Below are 26460 nucleotides of genomic sequence, written 5' to 3' on the forward strand. Positions count from 1 at the left end.
TTCAGAATGCTGAGTTTATGCTGCCCCCAAAATGCAGAGTTGGACCACTGTATGTAATAGCATTAATTTAAGATTGAAAAGGAATAGATGCCCAATGTCTCTTTGGGTTACCTCTGCCCCTCACCTTCTTCTGAGGGACAGAAGAGTTTGTCTTCGTTGGAGGGATAATGATGTTGCCACAGCTTCTGAAGCCTGACTGCCTTACTCCTCAGTGGCCATTTATCCACAGTCCTTTTTGGTAATAACTTCTCTGATACCATCTGTTTTACAGCAGTACAGAATTCATAGGGGTCACACTCTGAGGTTGTCTTTAGGATCTGCATTACAATTTTGCTATATCAGCTCAGCCACTAGTAGAGGCTTAATTGTCTTTGCAATTTCCTAGGAGAGAACATAGGTACATAGCTGGTACTTGGAACATAGATACACAAGCTTTGTGTATCTATAGTAAGTCTGAGAGATTATATATATTATATGCATATATATACCCAAGCTATAAATCTGGTTTTTTATCACTTCCACAGAGGCTCAGTGTTTTGTGTTTTGACCCAACTAGTCTTCAGGGAAGTCACTTATCTGAAATATGTTCTACTCTCAGATCTCCATCTCTAAAGAATAAGAACTGTATTAATCAAATACCTCTCCTGCTGTTAACAGTCTGAAAAAGAAGTGACAGGTTGATGGACTTTTTCTGCTTGTGCTCAGCAATCACAACCTTAACAGGCTGTGATTCTTTAATGATAACATTAGGACCACATTATTACACAGTTTTTCAGAGACTATTCTGAATAGTGATAACAAAACTGGCATTCTTAGTAGAAACCTCCCAGACTCTAGATATTTTGCACATCAGTATATCACTGGATGTGGAATGGTTCTCAGTAGCATGAAGAAAACTTAAATAGTAACACAGACTTAGAATTGTCTACTCCTCTGTATACTAAAGATTTTTTTTGAGTCACTTTACACAAACTGTCTACAGTTATTGTTAAATATATTTGTGTTTTCTTTTTGTCAGAAAGAATTGAAACACATACTATGGACATGGCAGAAGTGTAGATTGCTCCACATCCTCTGAGACTGGAGTGTGTTTAAAACATTCCTGGGAGTAGCTTGCAGTAGAAGCTTGTAGTAGTAAATTGTCCTGAAAATTTTCTCTAAGAAGAAAATTACAAAGATCTTAGATTATTCCAATACTTATTTAATTTTTACAGTCAGGTTGGATTTATGACCAGTATATAGGAATAATCTTTTCTAGTGGAAATTAAATTTTTATGTGTCTTACTGCACATCAGAAGATTTCTAACCATTTCCTTTCTTAATTGTGATCTATTCTCAGTGTGCCCTTCAACATTTCCTCCATATGCAATATTTCCCAAAGTTGTTTATTATTTTTATCACTTTTTTTCCTAGATTCCATCAGTCTTGTTTTTATTCTAAAACTGGATTAATCAAAATGTACTGGAGGCAGTCTTACAGTTATTCTCTCAGTGGCAATGTACAAAACAGGGTGGTTTTACACTACCATGTAGAATTGATTCCTGTATGTAATTTTGCTACCTGTAAGCATTTTCATGACTTTGTGTAGCCTTAAAACCCTTTTTCTGCAGCACAGGCTTCATAGCCACTTCTGTTCCTATTCTAGCCTATGATTTTTCCCTCCCAGGTGTAGTGGTTTGCAGTTTATATGACCGGCTTTCATCTTGTTGATTTTGGATTGCTTTCTAATTTTATCCAGAGGATTTTGAATTTTTAAGTTTTTCCTAAAATATTTGCATACTGTGTTCTAGAAGATAATTACTAATGACTCAGAGATGGCTTAAGCTAGCTCCTTAACATTTCTGAACAAATTTCATCCATATGATTTGAACACGTCTACCTAAATACCCTTTACCTTTACACTTCTATTTCCTGATTTAAATGAAGAAACAACAGAAGTTGAAGTACTTAATCACAGTATGTGTACTGTCTATAGCATTCATTTACCCTCCTCTATTCATCCGTATTTATTGTCAATCTAAAACAATGTAAACATCTATGAACAAGTAACATTTCTCTCTCTTGTCTCTGTGTCTCAGAAGCTCTAAATAAATATGCACAACTCTTATGTTGGAACGGAGGAATCTTCCACCACAATTTTTACTTTGTCTTAAAAAATATAAGACTTTCTCATGCATTGATTTCAGGTAATAGTTTTAATCAAAAAAGTGCATAGAGATGCAGGAGTTCTTGATATCTTTTTGGATTTTTCAGTTAGTCAGAAGGATGCTTCCTCTGTCCTTTCCTCTGCCTTCACCAGGGTACTTCAGATTTTTTGCTCATTTTTATATAAGTTACAGCACTGTAAAGGTTTTTGTGTAGTTCTTTTGGAAATACTAAAAACATATTTGTTGTTATATGTCTTTAGCAAGGCATAATAAATCATAAAAATTGCACATTCTTGTAGAATGTTTCTCAACACTTGTCCTCCAATGTCGTTCTACAGATGTGTTGCGCTTTGCAGCCTTGGTATTTGGATCTGTGAGGAACTCGTTCATGAATCACATCATCCTCAGATCAAGGAAGCATTGAATGTGATTTGTGTTTCTTTAAAGGTGAGAGACTTAAACTTTTACAATGTATATTGACTTGATGTGTAAAGATATTTTGTCTTTTCGAAGTCATGATCACATTTTAGCATCCTTATTTTGGTCTCATTTGCAATCCTTACAAAAGAGTGAATTCAGTTCAATTAGTGGATCTCTGAACTGTCAAGAGTTCTTTACCCTTCTTTAAGTTTGGAGGGAAAGGTGTGCTGGGAGATAAGATAGTGGATCTTTATCTTAATATACATAATTAGCCACTTTACCCTTTGGACCATAGTAGTTTGTCCATCACCCCATCTTCCTTTAATAATCCTTGCAATTCAGATTTCAGTAAAAGCACTACTATCTCTGTCTGGCTTTGTCCAGTTATACCCCTTCCCACATCCTGGACCCAGACTTCCACTAGGGTTTTCTGCATCTGTTTGTAACTAGATCCAGGAGCCTGTGGTGGATTAACCTTAAGTAAGGGCCAAACTTCCACCCATCCACTCACTCATTACCCCTCCTCAACAGGACAGGGACAAAACAGCATGAAAAATCTTATGGGTCAAGATGAAGACAGGGAGATTGCTTACCAGCTACCATCATGGGCAAAACAGATTTGAGTTAGGGAAGTTAATTTATTGCTAGTTAAAATAATTTCAGCAGTGAGAAGCAAAGACAGAATTTAAAATGTCACCTTTCCCAACCCTCCCTTTCAGCTTCACTCCTTCGTTTCCAACTCCTCTGCCTCCCTCTACCCCAAAGTAGTACAGAGCAGATGAGAAATGAGGAGTTATGGTCAATACACAACAGTTACTATCTACTACTTCTTCCTCCCTCCTTTCACTGGCTGCAGTCCTTCAGGATAAGCCTCCTTCTGTGTGGACTGTCTGTGGACTGCCCACAGACAGCCCTCAAGAAATATCCAGTGCTGCAGTGCGGGGTGTTCCAGTGTGGATCTCCTTTGGCATAGTCTTTTCCGTAGGCTGCAGGGAAATCTCTGCTCTAGCATCTGGAGCACCTCTTCCTCCTCCTCCTCTGACCTTTGTGTTTGCCTACTGTTTGTCATTCCTTTCTTTTTTTTTTTTTTTTTTTGGTTTTTCATTCTGTACCTGTGTGGCATATTTACCCTTTCTTAAATATGTTTTCACAAAGTCGCCACATACTTGGCAGATGGGCTCAGCTGTTCTTTGGTGGGTCCATTGCAGAGCTGGCTGGAACCTGCTTTTTCTGGCATGAGGCAGTCCCTAGCCTTTTCTCACAGAGAATCCCCTGTAGCTTCTCCATTACCAAAACCTAGCCATATACACCCAGCAGAGAACAATACAAAGACACTGGACTGCAAAAGTGTTGGAGTTTTTCCTTCTGCAGCATTTGTGTCTTCTGCCTAGGCTAGCCGTGGTTGTCCAAGTTACTCACATCCTGACTAATTGGCATCCTGGGCTACCAGTATTCTTAAAACCTCCATGGTGCATTCTGTTGCCACTTTGCAAAAGGAAGAGGTCATGGTAGAGGGGACATTGGAAGGAATCCCAGTTTTGGGAGCCATCTACCGTGTATGCAGAAAGTCTGTCCCAAACCAAGTTGCTGCCTTGTACTCTTTGGCTACTGACTGAGCAGAGCATCCAGTGTAAGAGGGGACCAGGAAAGAAAGTGGGAAGGTGGCAAGTGCAAAGGCCAAGCAGAAGTTTTCCAAAGCTTCTTGTGCTCCTTGCTCACCTACTCTCTTCTTGCCCCCGCCAGCCAAATCCCACTATGCCCATAGGCTCATGACATTCTGTGCATGTTCACTTCTGAGTTTGAGAGTCCCTGCATTATGCAGTATTGTTTCTTAGTCCTACCTAGATATTTAGAAAGAAATGTAGAGTACTTATGCTGCATGCCTGGAAGGCACTGGAGGATGTTTAATTTGCTGTGGCAGTGCTTTTCTGTACTTATTCCAGGAGCTGGACTCTTTTGGGTTTTTTTTTTCTGGATAAGTGTTTTTGTTTTCCTACTACTTTACATCTTTTTCGTATTTGTTCTTGTTTTATAGAGTAATATTTGTAAAAACATGTCATTTTTTAGCATTTTGCAAATTTGCATGTTTGTGAGAAATAGCTTCAACTTTTCAAGTATTTTCAATTTATTTCCATTTATTTTCAGAACCTTTCTATGTGCTCTTTGCATCAAAATTCAATAAATAGTCTACTCTTTGTATGTATACACATTGATAAAAATTGGAGTCCACCCATTATACATGACTTCTGTCAGATGTTGAGGACTGTTACTTTCTTTTAAGCAATGGTAATCTGAAAAATATCTTAGCAGATCAGCTCATCACATCTCATGATGCAGGTTTTGAGTCTACATCTAAAATAGGTAGCTGCAGGGCTTTTAGTATTAGACTCTAAATTGCAATTTCCTGTTTTGCAAAGTCACACTCATTCTTTGCAGCTCCACTAATACTATCTTCCAGGGTTTTCCCCTTGTTTTTTAATATCCCTTAACTCTTGCATTTTATCAAGTTTCTGTGCAGGTTTGATATTGGGCAAATGATGTTTTCATCATGCTTCTGCAATGTATCAACATTTGAACTATTTTTAATCCTGAAATTCATAGTGATTTCTCTTCTTTTTCTTTGATGTATACATATCTCATTTTTACATAATTATTTCTATCTCATTTACGTAAAACGTAAATTACTTCTTGAATGGCAGAACAAAGATTTTTATATTTCTACTTTGTTTTGCTTTGTGTTGGCTAAAACATCCAAAGCATGTTGGCTTTTTTCCTGTTCTGAGCAGTGGCATACATTCCCAATTGAGTTTAATAGTAAAATGAAAAGTTCATAAATATGTCATGGGAGAAAAAATTACCTCTAATTTGTTACCCAAGCAATCTCCTGGCTACCAAGTAGTCAGAGGTTTGAACTTCCAGAATGGATTATTTTCTTATTTTCAGGAGAAATGAATGGATAGAGAGCTTTAGTCCTAGTCCAACTTACTGGTAAGTTCAGTTGAGCAAATAACATTGAATAGAAATGTTAGCAGCAGTTATATTCCTATTTTTGGAATACCAGAAGCATATTCAGAGCTGCAGTTCAGCAGCTTGCTTTGGATATAGCTAGTGCTTCTCCCAGCAATGTGGCAATACTGCTGTGTCTGCATTAACCTCTGCTGAAGTCTGAGCACAAAGGATCCTAACCAGCCATCCAGACCCCTACATCTCATGATTTTGTTATGCTTCTCTTAAACATGCTGTAGATACATCACAAAATCGTGTTGTACAAGCTTAGTTGAATGAGAGCTAAACGTACATTATTTGCAAGTATGGACAAGGTTAAACTCATGATTTAATGTCCAGAAAGCAATAGACTGTTGTGGAGATGAACAGTGTGGTAAGACTACCCTTCTGAGAAAAATCCTGAGAGTTAAGCAATGGGCAAGTGCCAGTTCATTATCACCTTTTCCCCCCAACCCCATCAAGCATCTTTTCAAAAACTGTGTACACAGTTTCACTACTAAATATAAAAGTAGTGAATTCTTATCACAGAATATGCTGAGATGGAAGGGACCCACAAGGATCATCAAGTTCAACTTCTGGCCCTGCACAGGACCATCCCCAAGAATCACACTGTGTGTCCAAGAGCATTGTCCAAATGCTTCTCAAACTCTGTCAACCTTGGTGCTACGACCACTTCCCTGGGGAGCCTGTTCCAGTGCCCAACCACCCTCTGGGTGAAGAACCATTTTCTAATATCCAACCTAAACCTCCCCTGACACAACTTCAGGCCATTCCCTTGGGTCCTGTCACTGGTCACCACAGAGAAGAGACCAGTGTCTGTCCCTCCTCTTCCCCTCATGAAGAAGTTGTAGGCTGCAATGAGGTCTCACCTCAGCCTCCTCCAGGCTGAACAGACCAAGTGAACTCAGCCGCTCCTCATACAGCTTCCCCTCAAGGCTCTTCACCATCTTCATTACCCTCCTCTAAGAGCTTAATGTCTTTCTTATATTGTGGCACCCAAAACTGCACACAGTATTCAAGATGAGACCGCACCAGTGCAGAGCAGAGCAGGACAATCCCCTCCCTCGACTGTCTGGTGATGCTTTGCCTGATGCCCCCCAGGACACGGTTGACCCTCCTGGCTGCCAGGGCACTGCTGACTCATATTCAACTTCCCGTCATCCAGGACCCTCCGGTCCCTTTCCATGGCACTGCTTTCCAGCATCTCAATCCCCAGTCTGCACAAACATCCAGGCTTGCCCCATCCCAGGTGCAGAATCCAGCACTTTCTCTTGTTGAACTTCATATGGTTGGTGATTGCCCAGTCCTCTAATTTGTTGAGGTCTCTCTGCAGGACCTCTCTGCCTTTGAGGGAGTCAACAGCTCCTCCCAGTTTTGTGTCATCTGCAAACTTGCTTGGTATCCCTTCTAGTCCAGCATCCAGGTCATTTATGAAGATGTTGAAGAGCACGGGGCCCAAGATAGAGCCCTGTGGAACCCCACTAGTGACAGGTCACCAGTCTGATGTTACCCCATTCACTGTTACGCTCTGTGCTCAACCCATGAGCTAATTGCTCACCTACCACTTGATGTGTTTATCCAGCTGTGTGCTGGACGTTTTGTCCAGAAGGATATTGTGCAAGAGAGAGTATTGAAAGCTTCTAATAGCTTCTAGGAGAAGCCACCCCTGTAGTCCCCTCCCGCTACCAAAACACAGCCACAGAAACCCACTACATTCCCTCCAGTTTAGGTACTGGGCATGATGTTTCATACTGTGTAATACCCGTTTGGCCAGTTCAAGTCACCCTTCCCAGTTTCTTTTGCATACCTCCTCACTGGCAGAGCATGAGACAAGAAAAAGCCCTTGACTTAGGATAAACAGGACTTGGCAAAAACCAAAACACCAGTGTGTTATCAACATCCTCCTCATTCCAAATCCAAAATAGAGCACTGTAACAGCTACTGAGAAGAAATTAACTCTATCCTCGCTGAAACCAGGACAACATTCTTTTGAAGTGTGATATATTGACAGCTTTCTGAAGCAGATGAAGAGTTTGATCTGTTTCAGCCAATCCCCATATTGATCAAAACTTCTTGCCTGATGCTCTTCCCATGAATAATAAAACTTGAGTGCACAAGACTAGGTTTTAAATTTATTCATATTCATTACTTTATACCTTTCATCTTAATGTGAAATTTATGTCTCCACTGACTTTTATTCCTTTCTTAAATTAAAAAAAATAAAATTCTTTTCAACCAAAGAACAGAAAGGCTGCGTAAACCAGCCTTACGAATCATTCATGCGTTCATCTTCATTTTAGAGCCTGATGAGCTTCTTTAAAAAAAACTGTAAAAATTAAAAAACTAAATGGTTCCTGTTTTTAAATAGTGAATGGCTGATTATTCAATGACTCTGGAAAGTCTCTAGGTCTCTTTCTCAGGTAATTTTTTCTTACATTCAGTCATCTGGATGCTCTGTATTAAGCTACTCCAGTTTGTCCACTCCATTTGTCTTCTCCAGTGACTTCGGGGGTTTCCTGCAAGCTTTTAAGGATGTTTTCAGCAATCTGGATTTGATCTCAAGTTCTGTAATCAAATTGTTATGCTTTCAGTTTTATTTAATTTTTTTCTGGTTGTCACTCAAGCTTGAGCATTAGAATCTATACCCTGCTTACTGTGCTCTTACAGAGTACTTTCACAGCATAAAGAGAGGCTGTCTCATGAGGGATAAAAAATAATGGTGTACTTGTCATAAGCTCTGGGAAGACTTGCAGATGTGAGGTGTTCGCTATGTTATTAATTAAAAACTGACAATAACATGAAACTGCTTCCACTGAGAAACAGGGAAAGTCAGAATAAGAATTAACTACCCATTGTGTACTCTGGTTTCTGTCTCTGTGGATGACTTACAAGAGCCATTCATAGTCTTTCTTTATGCTTATATAGATACCACAAAAAGCGTTAATTAAAGCTTCATACACCATACTTTATGCTTGTACCATTTCTTTTAAATGTAAAAATGGATAGCTCTGCTTTGATAAGAAGCTGACCCAGAACAGAGTATTCTTCCAGTGTATTTTCCACCTTTAATTTTTTTGCCATTCAAAAATTTTATTCTGAAGTCTTTAATTTTCTGCTCAGGCTTCGTTGCCCAGGCATTTCAGCTTTCTTTAAGATTTATTTTTTTTTAAGGTCTGCGAGATGTATCCTTCTCTGAAGGGTTAATAGAACTGGACTGAGTAAGAAAACAGTCTACAAAGCCAAGAAATTAAATCTAAGTATTTTTGCAGCATAGTTGCCCCTTTCTGAGTTCAGAGGTAGACAGCCACCTTGCAGCACATACCTGTGACAACTTCACTGCTGAATAAAGTGAGATTAAAACAAGTAAACTACTTTTTTAATAATGCAGGAATTTACTTGTGAAATTAACTTCGTCCATGTCGTTTGCTGTACAGCTTAATGTTTTAAAGCAAGTGCAATGAAAGTAGAAACCTCAGTTACATGTCCTGTGCATTAACAATTTAGGGAAACATATCCCCATCTTTTAATCTCTTTGTTTTCCCACTTAAGAGTGTGGAACAGAGTGTACATCTCCTCCTAAGGCTGGGAGTTAATTGTACAAATGCATTCCCTTCTGCTTTGACCAGCACTGTAACTGTGGAAGGCAGGCTCCAGTGCAGCAACATTCTTCTGCCTTTAAATGATAACAGAGAAAAGCAGAGTTAAACACAGAAGCCAAGGTGCATTCATGTCCATTCAAACAAGCACTGGACACAGCAGTTGCTAGCAAACAGCAGAAAAGTTAGTCTTGCATTCAGTACTATAGGCTGCAGTTTGGGTATGTGGCTCTTCACTTGCCTTGGTTCTCAGCAAAGACCTCTGATTTCAGAATTGAATCTTTGGGGTTTTTTGCAGTGATTCATTTATATTAAAAAGCATTAAGTTAACACGAAACGAATTCTTTCTTCCTGGCTTCATGATATTGTACTAACCAGTCTGAAGTTAGTTAGGAGACTCCTCTCCCCTTTTCCTCATTGTATGCCACTCATTGGTTGTCTGCCCCATACCTTTCATGTTTACTGCTAACATTTGTTTATGAGTAAATAATTCCTTTTAAGTTTTCTGAAATTTAACTCTGTTCCCCTGGTAAATAAGTACTTAAGGAACTATATTTATAAAACTGTTAATGAAATTTGTGAGCACCCTACCACCTAATGTACTCTTACATGAAATCATTTCATCATCGTTGCTGTGCTGTGTTCTCTTTTCTAGTTTCCAAATAAAACAGTAGCCCAAGTTGCCTGCAGTATGCTGAACATGCTGATACATTATGTACATAGACTTCAACTGTATCAAGCTGATTCACCTTTACGGATTATTCAAGTAAGCAATTTTTGTAAACTTGAAATTTTTAATTATTTTAAAGGAAACAGTAAAATATATTTCCCTGGAATTAAAATACTGACAATTGCATTTCACAAAATATTTAATTAGTATAAACATAATCTTACTTAACACTAGCAGAAGGGATTTGCAGCATACTTACCTCCTGACTCTGGTACTAACATGTAATGTACTTGTATCATACCTGTTTTTTCTCAGAGAAAAAATTACATGAGAATGTTGTCAATAAAGTCCAAGGTTTTTTAATATTAAATATCTTCAAATATGTTTATTTAAGTTTAGTAAGAAAGTGATTACTTAAAATATGGGTCTGGAATTATATTTTTCATATCCGTTAAAGAGTTTCAGTTTAAAGCAAAAATAATTATTTTGTATATACTTCCCATAACAAGGAAATAGATTATGGCCTCTGTGAGTCCAAACCACAGAGAAAAGACAGATCTCCAGGTAACTGCAAAGGGAGTCATGTGAAAGCTTCTTAAGAGGTATAGCAAGCATTTCTTCTGGTCTTCTGCAATCATATTTTTGATCAAGTGAAAACAGGGTGTATACGAATTCCAACAGTTCTAAGAAATAATGGAACACAGCCCCATACACAAACCAGCGTCAGATTCCTTCCTGCGCCCTATGAGTGTGTGGAGTCAAGTTCTCTTCTTATCTGAATATTTGGGGTAGCTGTGTAATTTCATTGTCCTTAATGCACTGACGTCAGTCAAGCAGAACATATTCTTTCAATGTCTTCTGCAAAACTCAATTAAAAGTTTTTTTATTTAAAAAAATTAGAAAAGAATACTGTAATTTGTCTCAAAATAACTTTAATAGAATTTAACCGTGAATCTAGTATCATGTCACATTTACCTGCTTAAAAATTATTTTTAATTTTAATATTTAGGTTATATTTTAAAAGAAACATGATCTGTTTCCCCAGATTCTGATAGCAACTATTACACATCTACTACCCAGTACAGAAGCTTCCTCTTATGAACAGGACAAGAGGGTGAGTATTTTTCATTTCTTTTTAATATGTCAGTTTAATTACAAAGGTGCATGACAAAACTTTGTTTCAAAATTAAAGCTGTTTTAAATCAGGGATTAGGCTTTTTACATATAATACAGTATAGTCATCCTAGAATTACAGCAATATTGTTTATCCAAGTGGAGTTCTGGTGGGAAAATATGCATTTAAAATTAATCAAGATTGATTGTTTTCAGTAATTAGAAAGTCTCCTTTTTCCTTATCCTCGGTGAACTTACAAGCAAATTAATGCAGAATGTTCAAACTTGTCTTATAGGGAAAATATACTCTCAACTTGTAGAGAGTACGTTGCAAAACATTTACAAGGTTAAGATTTTTTGGTGTTTCCATAGTATGTATGTTCTTAAGAAAGATAGCCTGTAATGTTCAAGTGAATTTGATTATCATCATCCTTCAAAATGATTACTGTTTGTGTTTTCAATGGGTGTGAGTCCCCTTGCTGAGATCTTTCTTTATCTGGTACTCACATTAGTACTTTCTGCCTCCTGAAAGCTGTGTCTCTTCTGAATTATTTGGCTTTGCTCTGGGGCTGTGGGACTCAATGGTCGTTTAAATTTGGGCACTTTGGTTCAGTTCGTTGCTGACAGCTCCGTCATTCTGGGCTACCATTCTCACAGGAGCTGGAGTTCATCTCTCGCTCATTTTGGCCTCCAGAGCTCTGTTTCACCTCTCGTCTGTTTGCAAAAAGTCAGGGGCTGTTGTAGACTACAGTCATATGCCAGGCTGCCACTTTTCTGCTTAGGGATGCTTTCCATAACTGGCAGTTTCCACGTGAACTAATGTTGATCATTGTACATCAAATACCATATAAAAAATTGTCATACCTATTTTGACAAACGTAGTCCTAACGGGTTTCTTAAAAATTGGTTTAATATAAAAAGACTTAGCCCTTGATCGTTAGGTGTTTCCAAGAAGCAAACTTGTAATGCATAATGTGAAATGACTGTTATGTTTGTGTCATTTTTTTAGTAAGTAAGTGGATTTTCTTTGAAAGACTTCTATTTAACTTGGTAAATATTTTAGAGAATCTTGCAGCTATTTGTCTGAGTTGTTTTCTCTTCCACGGCTAAGTTTTAAAAATTCAAAATAATTGTTGAAAGTCAGTAAGTTATTAATAATTTGGTGTGTATGTGTCTTAATCTAATTCTGTTCTACAGTCTTTAAGACCATCCCTGAGAGGGAGTTGATTCTTTTGCTGACTGAGTAGCCTACTCAAGTTAGTTGGATTTGTTTCAGATGACACCTAGTGCTGCATAACATTACTGATATGTTGTGAAGGAAATTCTGTGTTATTTATAAAGCACTAAATGCAGATGAATTAGTTCCATTTTGTGTAATCCGTGATTCACTTTACAGTGAAATTTCTGTGCACAGTGGCACATCAGCCTTAATTTGGACCTGTGTTATCTCTCAATTTAAAAATAGCACCCTACAAATCAAATTTGAAAACCGAGAGTATCGTCTTATCTATCTGTATAGTATCTGCTCACAGTCTTACCATGATGAGAAATTGTTGAATGGATGGTCTTTGTTAAATACCTCAGTAGCCAAAGTTTTTACTGATGTCGTAAGTTTTGAACATACAGTGGTTAAACAAGCATGACCTGCCATTACTGCAGAAGGTTGACTCTACTGAATTGAAAAAGAAAGCAGAACGGAGAAATAAAATAAAATGATAAATATTAAGTAACAGGTGCTGGTTTAATTGATTTGTAATTGAAAGTGTTTGTTCCAGTTGGTGGTTTCTTTACTTCTCTGCTTATTGGATTGGATAATGGCCTTGCCATTAAAGACTTTGCTGCAGCCTCTTCATGCTACAGGAGCAGAAAATGATAAGACTGAAAGATCCGTTCTTAACTGTATATATAAGGTACATGTTTCTTTACTAGCTTTGTACATATGGACGTAGTGTCAGTTTTCATGGAAATGAAGTCAAAAGTTTTCTGTAAGCTGACTGCCATTCAACTGCTGAAATGTGGAGTGCTGGCTCAGTTCTTGTACATTTCACTGTAACAGCTTGACCTTTGGTATATTTGGAATTGATGATTTTATTTTACATTTTGGATGTTTAACCAAGACTTTTTTTTTGTATGTCATATTGATTGCAGATGCTTGTATTGTAGAAGACTATCTATACATAAGACAAAAGGATGGAACTTATATACCAAGAAATTTCAGTTAGAAATCAGCAAAGCAAAAAACACTAAGTTATTATTACTGTCTTTAGGAATACAGAAGAAAGATAGGGTGTTTTTTTTTCTTTTTTCAAGGGAAGGGGATTAAAAGCTCTAGCAGCTTAGACCTGGCATATGTAATTAAAGAAGATAGAAGATCTAAAAAGTAGCTTAATGATTTGTTATGAGTTTTGTTTCTTTATTGTTAAATTCCACTTTGGTGTAGACACTCTTTTAAGAATTTTCTTTGCAGACCAGAGTTTGTTTCTGTAAACATTAAGCATCTAAAATTTTCCGACTTTTGGTCCTACCTACCTGATTCTAACAAATCAATTTAAAAAATGTAAATAAAAATAAACTTAATTTCTTATAAAACTATCAAGTAGGAATTTCAGTAGGTAATGTAATGAACTTCTGGTTTTGTTCTAGGTTCTGCATGGATGTGTCTATGGGTCTCAATGTTTTAGCAACCCTAAATATTTTCCTCTAAGCCTTTCTGATCTGGCATGTATGGATTACGATCCTTTTATGCATTTAGAAAGCTTAAAGGAACCAGAACCACTGCATTCTCCAGACTCAGAGAGATCTTCTAAACTTCAGCCAGTCACTGAAGGTTTGTCAAATTGCCAAAATACATTTTCTTTCAAAAAGATTTTGTCTTGGTTTGCAGTCTTGAAGTATTGGTCTAAAGCATATGTTTTCAGCTACATCTAGACACTAAAGAAGAACCATTAGTATGGAAAGAGCAAACGTCATTTTGAGCAATTGCTGTTCGATTAACTCAAATAAGTATGTTTTGAACAACACTAAGATCTATATGACATGGATTCTTCCATGCTCTGTTTATCAGCAAAAAGCGTTAAGTGCTGCAACATGGATAAATGTAACTTTGCATTTTAGTTTCAGTAAATTAATTTGGTTTTTTCCTAATTTTGCTTATTTTTCTAAGAATATTTTGGATTTTTCTTCCTGTCTGAACTTGCAATATTGAATGCTTTCTGTGAATTTTTGTAGCCTATCATTAATTTGTTGTCAATTTCTTTACATTGGCTAAAATCACTGAGTTGTCTAAAAAGAGAGAAATATTCTCTCATCTGCTTAGAACCTTAGGAGACCTGGGAATTAACATTTTCTTCACTACTCAGAAATAAAGAATCTGGAAACTATGCTACAGAGGAGTACCATGTATTATGCAGTGTATCTAATAAATACCAAATGGCTACATTGGGAAGAAAATTGAAAAAGATGAGATTAAGATATGAGAAATTCTGTGTAGTGCTATTCTCCCTCTGTATTAAGTTGTTCCATTTAGGCTTCCTTAAGGGTATTAAGAACCAGATAAATGCAGCAGCTCTTTGTAGCAGCTGTGTGCTAACAGCAGGTGATTTTGTGGTCTGCAGTGACTACGTGCTGTTTTTTATGTAGAGAAAATGGCTAATCATTGTGCCCTTGTCTAAGGCATGCTTCATCATCCTCAAGTACTTTTTTTGGCCAAAGAATTCTAAACATAGGGTTGTCCCCTAATAAGCTCAGTATTGGATTGAACAAGTCTGATTTGAGAACTATTGGCAGGAGAAGCTGTAATTATTAAATTTACTGAAGAATGAAGCAAGGTAATATAGTTGGCTTTTCGTCAAATGGCTGTGGTCTTATTAGTAAAAAGTAATCATCTGCTGGGTCAGAATGAAAGAGGCTTCGAAGTATTCATTCTGTCCTAATTACAGTCTCACCTATACATATTATGTAAAGCTAATATTTAAAGCATTTGCCAAAATTAACTTCCACTGCATGTTCTATTACAGTGTAGTGAATTGTAGTAGCTTTTCATGCCTGGCATCTTTTGTATTCTGTAATAATCTGTAATTATGGGTTAGCAGCAAACGCTGTGTGCCTTTTTTAATCTGGCAATCTGAAAAGACAACCCTGAATAGCTTTCTCTTTAAATGAATACAGTTGCACAAAGCCTTAGCATTGATATCTTCATTTTGCATTTCCGACCATGATCTGTTCTTTTATGATTTCTTGTTAAATTTCTTAGTAAAAGTAATCTCAGATGCTCCTTTTATCTCTCCAGATAAATTAAGTTTCAGGGCTCTGGAATTATAAGTCAGACTGTGAAATTTAATTGGTAGACTACGCTATTATAATGCAACCCTGGTCTTGTAACCTTGGCACTTCTAGTACCCATTGCCAGGCAGAGAATAAAACTGACAATGCTTGACCGATCACACAGCATCTGTTCTCCCTGGCATTGTTGGGGGAGTGAGAGGAGTAAAACTAGTGGATAACAACCAGTCTGGGACTCAATCAAGACAGAGGGTCAATTAGTACAAGCTAGTAGCAGAACAGTATGCCAATGAGTCAACCTCTTTTAGTAGAGCTTGAAGAAATGGAAATGAGCAGGGCAGCAGCTGTAGGGAAATCAGGGAAGTTCTACAAAGGCAGGGTGGGAATTGCTAGGCTCCTAGGTCACAAGTAAAGCTGAAAGTACTTATATGCCAGAATTGTAAAGACAGGGTGCTTTAATGGATGAGATCTATGTACCCTGTTATGCCTCCCTCTGTTCAAGGTCAGATCCATCACAAGTTTTGTGGACACTTAGCCACAACATGATGTGGTATGAGACCATGAAGATACAGGACTTTTAGGGACTATGTAGCGGAGGCAGGATCTATTGAGATGCTGGAGCAAGCCATGCAATAAACAGCAGGGCAAAGATTTCTTAAATCCTCTGGAAATAGGCGATGTAGAGAAAGAAGATGACTACTGGCCTCTTTTTTTCAGTGACTTGCCAAGTTCTGTCTCTCACAAGGAATCTCTTGTACCTAAGATTATCTGTGAAATTGTTCTCCTTTCTGTAGGCTTCAGATAAAGTGGTAGATTTCAGTATAAGATACACAAAGAATAACTTTGAAATTAGGTGTTAAGAATATTAAACTGTTATAATTAGACCAGAATGAACTTTTAGCAGCTGACAGTAAAGACATCATTAGGAAGCTTCTACTGCATCATCAGAACTTGCAGACAGCAAGTCTATGGTGCTTTCATATATCTAAAGAATCACTGGCCTTGTTTACAAGAAGGCTGATGAACTGTTCCTCTAGCTAGTATCGACAACAACCTACTCTAGCTACAGTACAGGCTTACAATTGCTGTCTGTGTGTGTCTCTGCCTCCCACCAGAGCTGCTCCATTACTCCCCTCCTCAGCTGAACAGAGGAAAGAAAACATAGTGAAAGGCTCATGGGTCGAGATAAATATGGGGAGAGATCACTCACCAATTACCATCACAGGCAAAACAGGTTCAACTCGGGGAAATTAATTGAATTTGTTAAGGAGCAAATCAGGCTAGGATGAGAAATAAACCCAAACCTTCAAAACACCCTTACCCCTCCCTCCTTCCAGGGCTTGACTTTATCATGAATCTCTACCTCCTCCTTACTTTTGGTGCAGGGGGATGGGTACTGGAGGCCTGCAGCCAGTTCATCACATTGCCTCTGCTGCTCCTGCCTCCGCAGGGGAAGGACTCCTTATACTCTTCCCCTGCTCCAGCATGCGATCCCTCACACAGGAGACAATCCTCCATGAACTTCTCCAACATAAGTCCTTCCCACAGGCTGCACTTCTTCATGAACTGCTCCAGCATGGGTCCCTTCCATGTGGTTTAGTCCTTCAGGCACAGGCTGCTCCAGCATAGGTCCCCCATTGGGTCACAGGTCTTGCCGGCAAACCTGCTCCAGCACAGTCTTCTTGCTCCAAAGTGCCACCATTCCTGCCAGGAGCCTGTGTCACTGTGGGCTTTCCACAGGATCACAGCCTCCTTTGGGCACCCATCTACTCCAACGTGGAGTTCAGCGCGGGCTGCATGTGGGTATCTGTTCCACTCCCATGGGCTGCAGGGGTACATCCTACCTCACCATGATCTACTCCATGGGCTGCAGGGGAATCTCTGCTCCAGTGGCTGGAGCACCTCATCCCCCTTCTTCACTGACCTCATTTCCTGCGCAGTTGTTTCTCTCACATATTCTCACTCTGCTTTTCTCTGGGTGCAATTTGCTTCTGCCCAATAACCTTTTTACCTTCTTAACTATGTTATTCAAAAGGCATTACTACCATTGCTGATTGTTTTGGCCTTGGAAAGCAGCAGGTCCAACATGGAGCTGGCTGGCATTGGCTTCATCAGACAGAGAAGTCACCCCTGTAGCCTCTCCACTACCAAACCTTGCCACACAAAGCCACTGTGCTAATTAACTGCACCTAACTAGCTGGCTTAATTAGATTATTCACAAGCTAACATAGACTGCGTAGTGCCGTGATCTGCTAACCTACTTCTGAACTTTTACTTTTCATTTCAGGACCATAAACATATGTGGGAATTTTTATGCAGTTATAGGCAAAACCATTTTGAAACTTGTTCTTCATAGATCTCAAATCTGTTAGAGATAGTTGTGACTGGAAAATAGTAGTAACATTACGTAGACACAGTTGTCTATCAGTTATTGATTTAATTGATTTTTCCGCTATTACTCATATTTCTTCAGACAAATTTTAAACTCTTTTGCATAGATTGATCTTTTTTCCTGATGTTTTTCTATGTATTTCCATGTTTTTCTAATGTATTTCTAATGAAAAAGTTTTCCCCACATGAGGTTAAGTCTTAGCTTTTATTTAAGAAATAGAAATAGAAAGTACTTTTCTTTTAAGGCTTTACTGTTGACCTTTTTACTGAAAGGAGACAAAAAGCACACTTTAAAAAAATACTTCATACATAGTGCATCCAGATTAGCACAGTTTGTGTTTTATGGAGGATATTCTAGAGATGGGTCGTCTCTAATCTGATGTCTACATAGCTAAAGTTTAAAATTAGAAAGGAGTGAGACTTGTTTAGACTAATGGAAAATACAGGTAACTAAGCTAAGCGGAATACTCTCAGGCTCCCTCTAAATGAAGAAAAAAAGAAGAGTTTTCAGAGAGTGATTCATCCCATTGCTCCAATTTGGGATGAATCAGTCTGTACAGGTGCATCATTCTTTGGATGGCTAAAAGGATGAGGAGAGCTAAATTCCACCCTCAGTCATTACTTTCTTCTTCCACTACATAACCGTATTTGTTTCTAAACTGTTCAGCCAAAGCTGAATTAAAGAGTTAACAACATATCTTAAGGAAATTCAGGTATCCTTCAGTCATGCCACAAATACAAATTAGTGGTGATGGACCTTCAGCCTTTCCACAAAAGAGGTAATTTCAGAGACTGAGAAAAATAGACAATGTAACATGCTTCTAGTAAATTACCAAGTGATCGTTTACACATATAAATTACACTGCCCAAGCCAGAGGCAGTAACATTGTAAAGAGAGCAGTGAGGTGTTGGCTCAGGAAGACAGGTCAACAAAGCAGTGAGCATAGACTGCCTTAACATGTAACGATGTGGCTTAGTTTGTAGAATTTGTGGTAAAGCTGTGATGGCTTGCATTGTTGCGTATTTTGACCTGCCCTCCAGAAACAAAGAGCATGGTTGAGATACTCATTTTAACTGTTTTAATATATTGAATGTCCAGTTGTTCCTGATCAAGGAGATGTGCTTCTAGGGATAAATTATTAATATGTATCCTTTAAGTTGCAAATTTAATTTAAAATTATCCTGTTTTCAGAAAGCATTACTGGACTTGGGATTTTTATTTTTTTTTTTTTTAATTCCTAAGGGAAACAATCAGCAAAATCTGATTTGATGTTTGGCAAAAATTTTTCAAAATTGCTTAATTTTTTTTATTTTATTTCAAGGTAACAGGTTGCATCTTACAATTTACTTTTCAGTATGCTTAATACTTCTAATTTAAGTTTTCTGTGTCATCGTTAGATCAACAGTACTGTATTCTGAGAGAAGACTCAGTGAGAAGTACTGTTCTCATTTTATAAAAGAGACAGTGACAGATTTATGACTTTAATTTAAGAGCAAAGTTATCAGAAAAAGGCTGTGTTAGGACTGAAAATGGACCTTCTGAACTTAAATTCGTTGTTCCACTCTTTGTATCACTATGTCACTTTTCTTTTCCGTATGTCCCTTAGGCTCCTAAGGGAGTAAAGTCATGCACACAGGCATTAAACAACCATGGTCTGGTTTGCCACACAGCAGTAATAGTAATAACATATGCTGAAAGGCCCTTTGTATTTCTTCAGGTTTCTCATCAGGACTTAACAGGAGGCATTTAAACTACATAGTATGGGACTGCAGGTGTCTGGAAAGCTTACGTGTCTTTACTCCTAGGAAACTGAGAAGAGTATTACTTTACTTATCTGTGCAGTGCCAAATGCTAAATTCTCGGCATAAATATCCTGACAGAGATGGGCTGGCCTCTGCACTGTCCAGGTGCTAGTAAATACTGTGCTGATACATTTTTCTTCAAGCATCCAACTTATTTGCAGTTTGTCTTGTATAAAACCTGCTTCCAGTTCCTTCTTATATTTCAACAGATGGCACTATAACTTAATTTCCTTGTATGCTATCAATATCTGGACATTTAATTCAGTATCACTGAATATTTTTGTGTTTGTAAATTTTAAACGTCAAGAAGGCTACAGATAATAAAAATGAAATATCTAATTTGTTTATATTAATTTTCAAGGCCCTCATTTATTAAAATATTTTAGTAGATATGAGTTTTGGAATTGTGTAAACATGATGTTGATTTTGACAACTATTAACTGGATGAAATGTTTCCCACAGCTTGTTTTATCTTCTCATTGTAAATCCCAAATTTAGGGCATCCAAACCCAGTTACAAGAGAGAGGCTACAAAAACATGTACTTTACCATATTGATTTTGTTCCCTCTTCTACCTGTGTTCTCCTACGGTGTAATATTTTTGTGTCTGGGTTCTTCAGTGGGTCCCCTGAACTAGATGAGGGTTGTCTGTCTGACAGTGTCACTTTGACCGGCTCTGTACTTCATGGGTATTGTAGGGTGGATTTGATAAAAATAATTCAATAACAATATTGTGCTGGGCTAGCAGGATGTGATATAAATATTAAGAAATTTCTTTTGTGAATTTAGATGGCATAACATGCAAGTGGAATGTATGCAACAAAGAAGGAGGTGGGAAAAACTGGTAATGAAATACCAGTTATGAAATACCATTACAGGATGAATTTCACATAAGATGGGCAAAATTAACTTATCTTTCTCCCTCCCAAGGTTTTCTAGTCTGAAACTTCTTAAAATGCATGTGGCATGAGATTTCCTTTTTAAAATTTTGCTAATGTTAGATTCTGTTCAATATAGACAGCCTATTCTTTGCTTTTATACTTTAAAATCATCCAGTATTATTCTCGAGGTAACTACAGCTATATGCTCCCCAGGGAAATTAAGATGGATTAGACCTTTTGTGCATCTATGTTCCTTTGTATTTCTCAATGTAATGATGTGTAAAAATATAAAAATATGCTGCAGTTGGAATGGACATCTTGCAACACAGTTATGATCTCTACTTCATCAGCAATTTAAGATTTATTTTCACTAGATAAGAAATGGTGTATTTTAGAAGAACAATACTGATAACAAAGCTATGGCAAAGGAGATATGGTAGGCTGTAAAATAATGAAGATGCTTCTTTAACTGTCTTATGATTTTTCATGCTATTTATATAGAAGACCAGTCTTCATCAAAATACATATTTTCTATTACTGAGTTAAATGTATCCTAAACTTGCAGTGCTCATCCTCTGTTTGAAACTCGTGAAGAGGAGACCAAAAGGAATAAGTAAATCTCAGTGTTGTTTTCTGAATTTTTCTTTTAAAACCTGTGCTCTTTTACAGTGAAAACTCATATGCAACAAGGATTAATTTCTGTTGCTGCTCGTACTGTAATAACACATCTAGTCAACCACTTAGGCCACTATCCTATGAGCGGAGGTCCTGCTATGCTAACCAGTCAAGTGTGTGAAAACAATGACAATCCATACAGTGAAAGTCCTGAGCTGTCTCCTGAACTTTTTGAGAACCCAAATCTTCAATTTTTTGTGTTAAACAATACTTCCTTGGTGTCTTGCATACAAATCCAAGCAGAAGATGACATGCCTGGGGGAGGACTGTCTGCTGGACTTGCATCTGCTAATTCAAATGTTAGAATTATAGTGCGTGATCTCTCTGGCAAATACTCGTGGGATTCAGCCATTTTGTATGGACCATCATCTTTATGTGGATCTTCACAACAAACATCTTTTGCACTTTCATTATCTCAGCAAGATAAACCAGAAGATGCTCTTTCATCTTTTGAGCATGTGGAGGATGTATCTGCAAGGGATGGAATTACACTCCAAGTAAAAAGGAAATTTAGAGACACTGTACCGACATGGGATACAATTAGGGATGAAGAAGATGCCCTTGATGAGCTCCTGCAATATTTAGGTGTTACAAGCCCTGAATGCTTACAGAGAACTGGTGTCTCACTCAACATCCCTGCTCCCCAACCAGTCTGCATCTCAGAGAAACAAGAGAACGATGTCATCAATGCAATTCTGAAACAGCACACAGAAGAGAGAGAGTTTGTTGAAAAGCATTTCAATGATGTAAATATGAGGGCTATGGAGCAGGATGAGCCAACCTCACAAAAGTCCCAGTCAGCATTTTACTACTGCAGATTACTTCTCAGTATACTGGGAATGAATTCATGGGATAAAAGGTAAAAAGACTCATAAATTAAGAACTTTCTTTTAAGCAATTGTGCTATTCTTGCTATTTAATAGTAGTTGATCATAGAGTTTGTTAAGCCAAAAATACTCAGGGCAGCTAACAAAAGAAGAGAAGAGATATGCTACTAAGGGCAAAATGGGAGCTTTCTTCTGCATTTCAGCCTGTCATTTAGAGAGATAGAAAGGAGGAACCTGTTGCCTTTATTGTGATTTATCTTCTTTCCTTAGAACAGTGTTTGAAGGCAAATTGAAGGAGTGATGTATTTTCTTTGCTTCCCATGCATGTTCCTACAAAAATCGTTACCTTTCTATGCCAGAATAAGACTCAGAAAGTGTCATATTCTCAGCTATTGTGTCGCTGGATAGTGTCCTGCTGCTCTGTCTGCGAAGAGCATGCTTGCATGCAGCCTCAGAGCATTGCATCTGTGTTAGCTAATGAAAAAGATGTGTTCCCTACTAAGTATTTCAACATTGGCCATGCTTGGGTATTGTTTGGGTATTGTTTAGAACAACAGGAGAGAAACCATGTTCAGTTACAAAAGTAATGTCTCTGTTTACATTATTATTTTTGGGGGGGTGTGGTTAGGTGCATGTCTGCATATACATGTGGGTATGTACAAATATTAACATCCTAGAATTTATGGGTCTTTCTGAAATCTTCTTTTGCCGTTGCTGTCAAATTCCATATTAGAGTTATTGAAATATTTTCTTACTATGAAGGGAAATGGATATTCTGTAAAACAGAAATCATCTGTGTCACTGGAATATCACTGGCATCGGACAAAACATTGGTGTTACAACCTTTCTTATTTGGATCTTCAATTCCTCAAGGCGGTCTGATTTTGAACAGTACTGCTCTTAGGCTCATTCCACTGTGTTTTGTGGGAAACATCTTAAGCCCACTTGAAAATAAATGGAAACTGCCTTTCTTGCTCTAGCATACTGCTTTGTTTTTTTCTTTTAATTGTTGCAGCTGGCTGGGTGACTACTGAGTTATGCTCTGCTCTCTTCTGCAATTCAGAATAACAAAAGCTCTGTGTTTAATGCACTAACTCCCTACAACAGTAGATTAATGGGGGTGTCTTCTGTCAGTAAGCTTATATATTATGGCCTAGTAAAGTGTGGCAGCTTATATATGCATCAAAGAGAGTTCTGTCTGTTATTCTGTAGAGAAGAGGTGGATCCCAGTTGGATCCAATAGGTTGACAGAAGAAAGTGGAAAGAAATAAAGGTTGTACTCATGGCTGTAGTATAGAAGATTTATGTAGAATATAGAAGATTTCCTGGAGTAAGAAAAATTGCATGTATATTTTTTTAAAGGTATCTTAATTTTTAAATATTTAAGAAAGGACTGTTGAAAAGGCAAAAGCATTTGTTGACTATTCTTGAATGGACCTGGAAATGTTCTTGTACTGTTCTGTATCCATTAGTGAACAGGTGATAAGAGTTACAAATTTCTCTGTTTAGAAGGAGCTTTCATCTCCTGAAGAAAAATGAGAAGTTACTTCGAGAACTGAGAAATTTGGATTCAAGACAATGGTAAATTCTTTTAATGACTGCCTACTTATTTGTTTTAAATGTACCTTTTTTCAAGTGACTCTAATTGCATAGATGTGAGAGTTGAGCTGTGTTTTTTAATAATTTCTTGAATTATTAATGTATTTTGCACTGTATTGTTGTTATTTTTATTATATTGAAGTTGCACTGGTGTTATTTGTAGAGTGAAATTCTGCAAGTAGAATACCATGAGATAAACAAATGTCAAAATTACTTATAATTATGAGCATTTGTATATACACAACATTGAATAGTTTTAAAACTTTGATAGATCAAAGTCTCCACATTTTAAGCTTTGGTTAATTGTTTAGCTATGTTCTAATGCTCCTGGTATTTGAAGACACGGAACTCTAGTTGGAATTGGAGCACAGAATTAAAAATCGAGTTATTTTTGTAGAAGTTCAAATTAAATCCAGGGGAGGTTTTAGAAGTATGAGAAACCACCTTCAGTTGCTCCAATGTCTAACAGCAAGCTGTGAACAGAAGACATTGCTATTTACTTAAAGATTCTTCACTGAGTTGCATAAGCTGCAGTTACCACAGTGTTCAGAAGGCACTTAATAATGGGCGGTGCAGCGTGGATAATGCCTGCATTACATTTGCCCACTTCAAAAGTCCAGCTATTCCATTAACAATTGGTACAGCCAGCACCATCCTGCATCTTAGAAATGATAAAAGGGGTAAATGCTGCTCAGTTACAGCAAAACTTTAATCTCTAGAGAAGATGAGACTAGAAAAGACAGAATGGGGATATGAAAATGTAGAGGGTATCCAAAAGAAACCATATAGTTGCACTTTTAGTCCACTGTGTATTTTTTAGGCTTGAAGTGCCATGCTCTGTCTGTATTGTTCGAATATTTTGGTTTCATGTTAGTAAAGGCACTGTTATGCAATGACCATCCTTCTGTTTTACAGCCGAGAGACACACAAGATTGCAGTGTTTTATGTTGCTGAGGGACAGGAAGATAAACACTCCATTCTTACGAATACTGGGGGAAGTCAAGCCTACGAGGATTTTGTAGCTGGTCTGGGCTGGGAGGTATTTATTAAAATGTTTTTATCCTAGGTTTGTTTACAGATAAAATTACAAATCCCTTTATATATTGAGTCTTTGGCTCTTCAGCATTACTCACAAGTACTGAAATACACTTGTTTGAAAATGGAATGTAGAGAAGAATTCCTGTTTTCATTTCATTAGTAATACTAGCTATTTAAAATTAAGCTCTTACAATTTAAGAAAGTTTGTGCAGGCATTCTTTAATGAGCAGTCCTGTACTTGGCTTTCAGGGAGGCATCTTGATTTCCCTGTTAGCCTGTAAAGCGTTAAGTCCATTGAAATTTGAGCTTTGCTAAATTTTGGGACTCCAAAAAAGTACAAACAAGCAGCTTTTCACATACTCTCTCCGTTGTGCATGCCTGAAGGCATGTATCAGTTCACACACTCCACCCTAATTCTCTTCCACCAGTCAGAAATAATGTGATGTATCCCATCATCTGTGTGGACTTGCAGCTCTTTAGTCACTTGTTTGATACTGTTACAAGGATTTCCTTTTTTACATCCTTTCTTTTAGGCCATACAGGTTTAATTACAACTGTAAAGTACTATTTGGCACTGTTGCACAGAATACAGTAATGGCTTTTGCTCCTGGCTGGCTGCATAAGAAGCTGCAGGTTTTTTGTTCCTCTTGTAACTTGTGCTCATCAGGAGTGTCCACATGAGTGTCTGTCTTGTTTGTTCTTTGCTCCTTAGGCATATAGGAGTATATGTTCCTTAGGTATATAAGAGCACTACCAGATTAACTGTGTGGATAATAACTCTGACTTTTACACAGGAACAGAGGAAAACTGGTAGAAATCTGCTGACTGTCATGAACATAGATGTTTATTTCCCACATTCGGGAGAAAACAAAAACACATTCGTACCTTCAAATATCCTTCTTAGGTGGTTTAATTCTCTTAGGCATTATTAGATAGTTTAAAGAGTTGGTAATTTGGATTAATATTCCATAATGAGACAGCTAATATTTTAATATCTTAGCATTAAATTCTAGATCCTTTAGTATCACAAAAACAAATATATCCCATATGGGCAAAGATTAAATGTATTCACATTTATATATGTATATCATATATATATATATATATATATATATATATATATATATATATATATATATATATAAATATATATAAATATATAAAATATATATATTTATATATATAAATAAATATTATATATATTACAAGTATATATCCGAGATATAACTTTCTGTAGTCACTGTTTTAAAAGTGAAACAGCACATTAAGCATGCTCATTTATTTCAGTGCCAGACTATTCCCCATAGAACTAAAACTTACAAACTTATTTACAAATTATCAGTTACTTTCCTGAGATTTTTTTTTTCGTATTCACTGAGTGAAAATTTCTCAAAAAAATATATGAAAGGTAACAAGACAATGTAAAAATGCCTGGCTCTCATACAGAGTTTCTTCAGAGCTCAGGTCAAAGTTGATGTGGTATCACAGAATTTAAAAAAGTTCAAAAAACACACATAAGTGACTACGCTCAAGTGATCAGGGAATAATGCAGTAAATCTTTTCACAACCTTTCCTTTTCTCTAACCTCATCTTCACAGCAGCTTCTGTGGTGACCATGGAATATAGAATGCTACTGCACAGCAGTTGATTTCCAGTCTAGTCAGTGAGTCTGCATTCTTTCAGAAAAAAGCACAACGACTCCTGTGAAAAGAATCTTCACTTTAAAAGTTCAGTTGAAAGTGCATTTTAAAGCATAAAGAGTGTATTTATCACCTGATAATTTTTTTTTTGGTAAAGTTTCTTGGACTTTATTTCTAGGTTAATCTCACAAGTCATTGTGGCTTTATGGGAGGACTGCAAAAAAACAAAAGCACTGGATTGACCACTCCATATTTTGCTACCTCAACAGTAGAAGTAATGTTCCATGTGTCAACAAGAATGCCTTCTGATTCAGATGACTCTTTAACAAAAAAGGTGGGTGTCTCTAAATAAGTTTCCCTTGGTAATAAACCCA

At 37.3% G+C, this 26460-nt stretch overlaps 1 protein-coding gene across 14 annotated transcripts in view; it reads left to right on the forward strand.

The window, feature by feature from the left end:
- RALGAPA1 (Ral GTPase activating protein catalytic subunit alpha 1) overlaps nucleotides 1-26460 on the forward strand; it is a 142703-nt gene that overhangs the window by 65857 nt on the left and 50386 nt on the right. For 13 of the 14 annotated variants that reach the window (XM_051806199.1, XM_051806201.1, XM_051806200.1 and 10 more), the window contains 9 exons: nucleotides 2486-2594; nucleotides 9825-9935; nucleotides 10885-10953; nucleotides 12728-12862; nucleotides 13596-13779; nucleotides 20977-21841; nucleotides 23319-23390; nucleotides 24324-24447; nucleotides 26265-26420. In XM_051806199.1, coding sequence (XP_051662159.1) covers nucleotides 2486-2594; nucleotides 9825-9935; nucleotides 10885-10953; nucleotides 12728-12862; nucleotides 13596-13779; nucleotides 20977-21841; nucleotides 23319-23390; nucleotides 24324-24447; nucleotides 26265-26420 — 1825 coding nt within the window. Of the gene's footprint in view, nucleotides 1-2485; nucleotides 2595-9824; nucleotides 9936-10884; nucleotides 10954-12727; nucleotides 12863-13595; nucleotides 13780-20976; nucleotides 21842-23318; nucleotides 23391-24323; nucleotides 24448-26044; nucleotides 26075-26264; nucleotides 26421-26460 lie in introns of those variants that run through there. The other variant, XM_051806207.1, reaches the window with a different exon arrangement.

The sequence above is a fragment of the Manacus candei genome, unplaced genomic scaffold, assembly GCF_025592945.1.
Source record: "Manacus candei isolate 608988 ecotype Guabito, Panama unplaced genomic scaffold, ASM2559294v1 h1tg000067l, whole genome shotgun sequence".
Classification (NCBI taxonomy): domain Eukaryota; kingdom Metazoa; phylum Chordata; class Aves; order Passeriformes; family Pipridae; genus Manacus; species Manacus candei.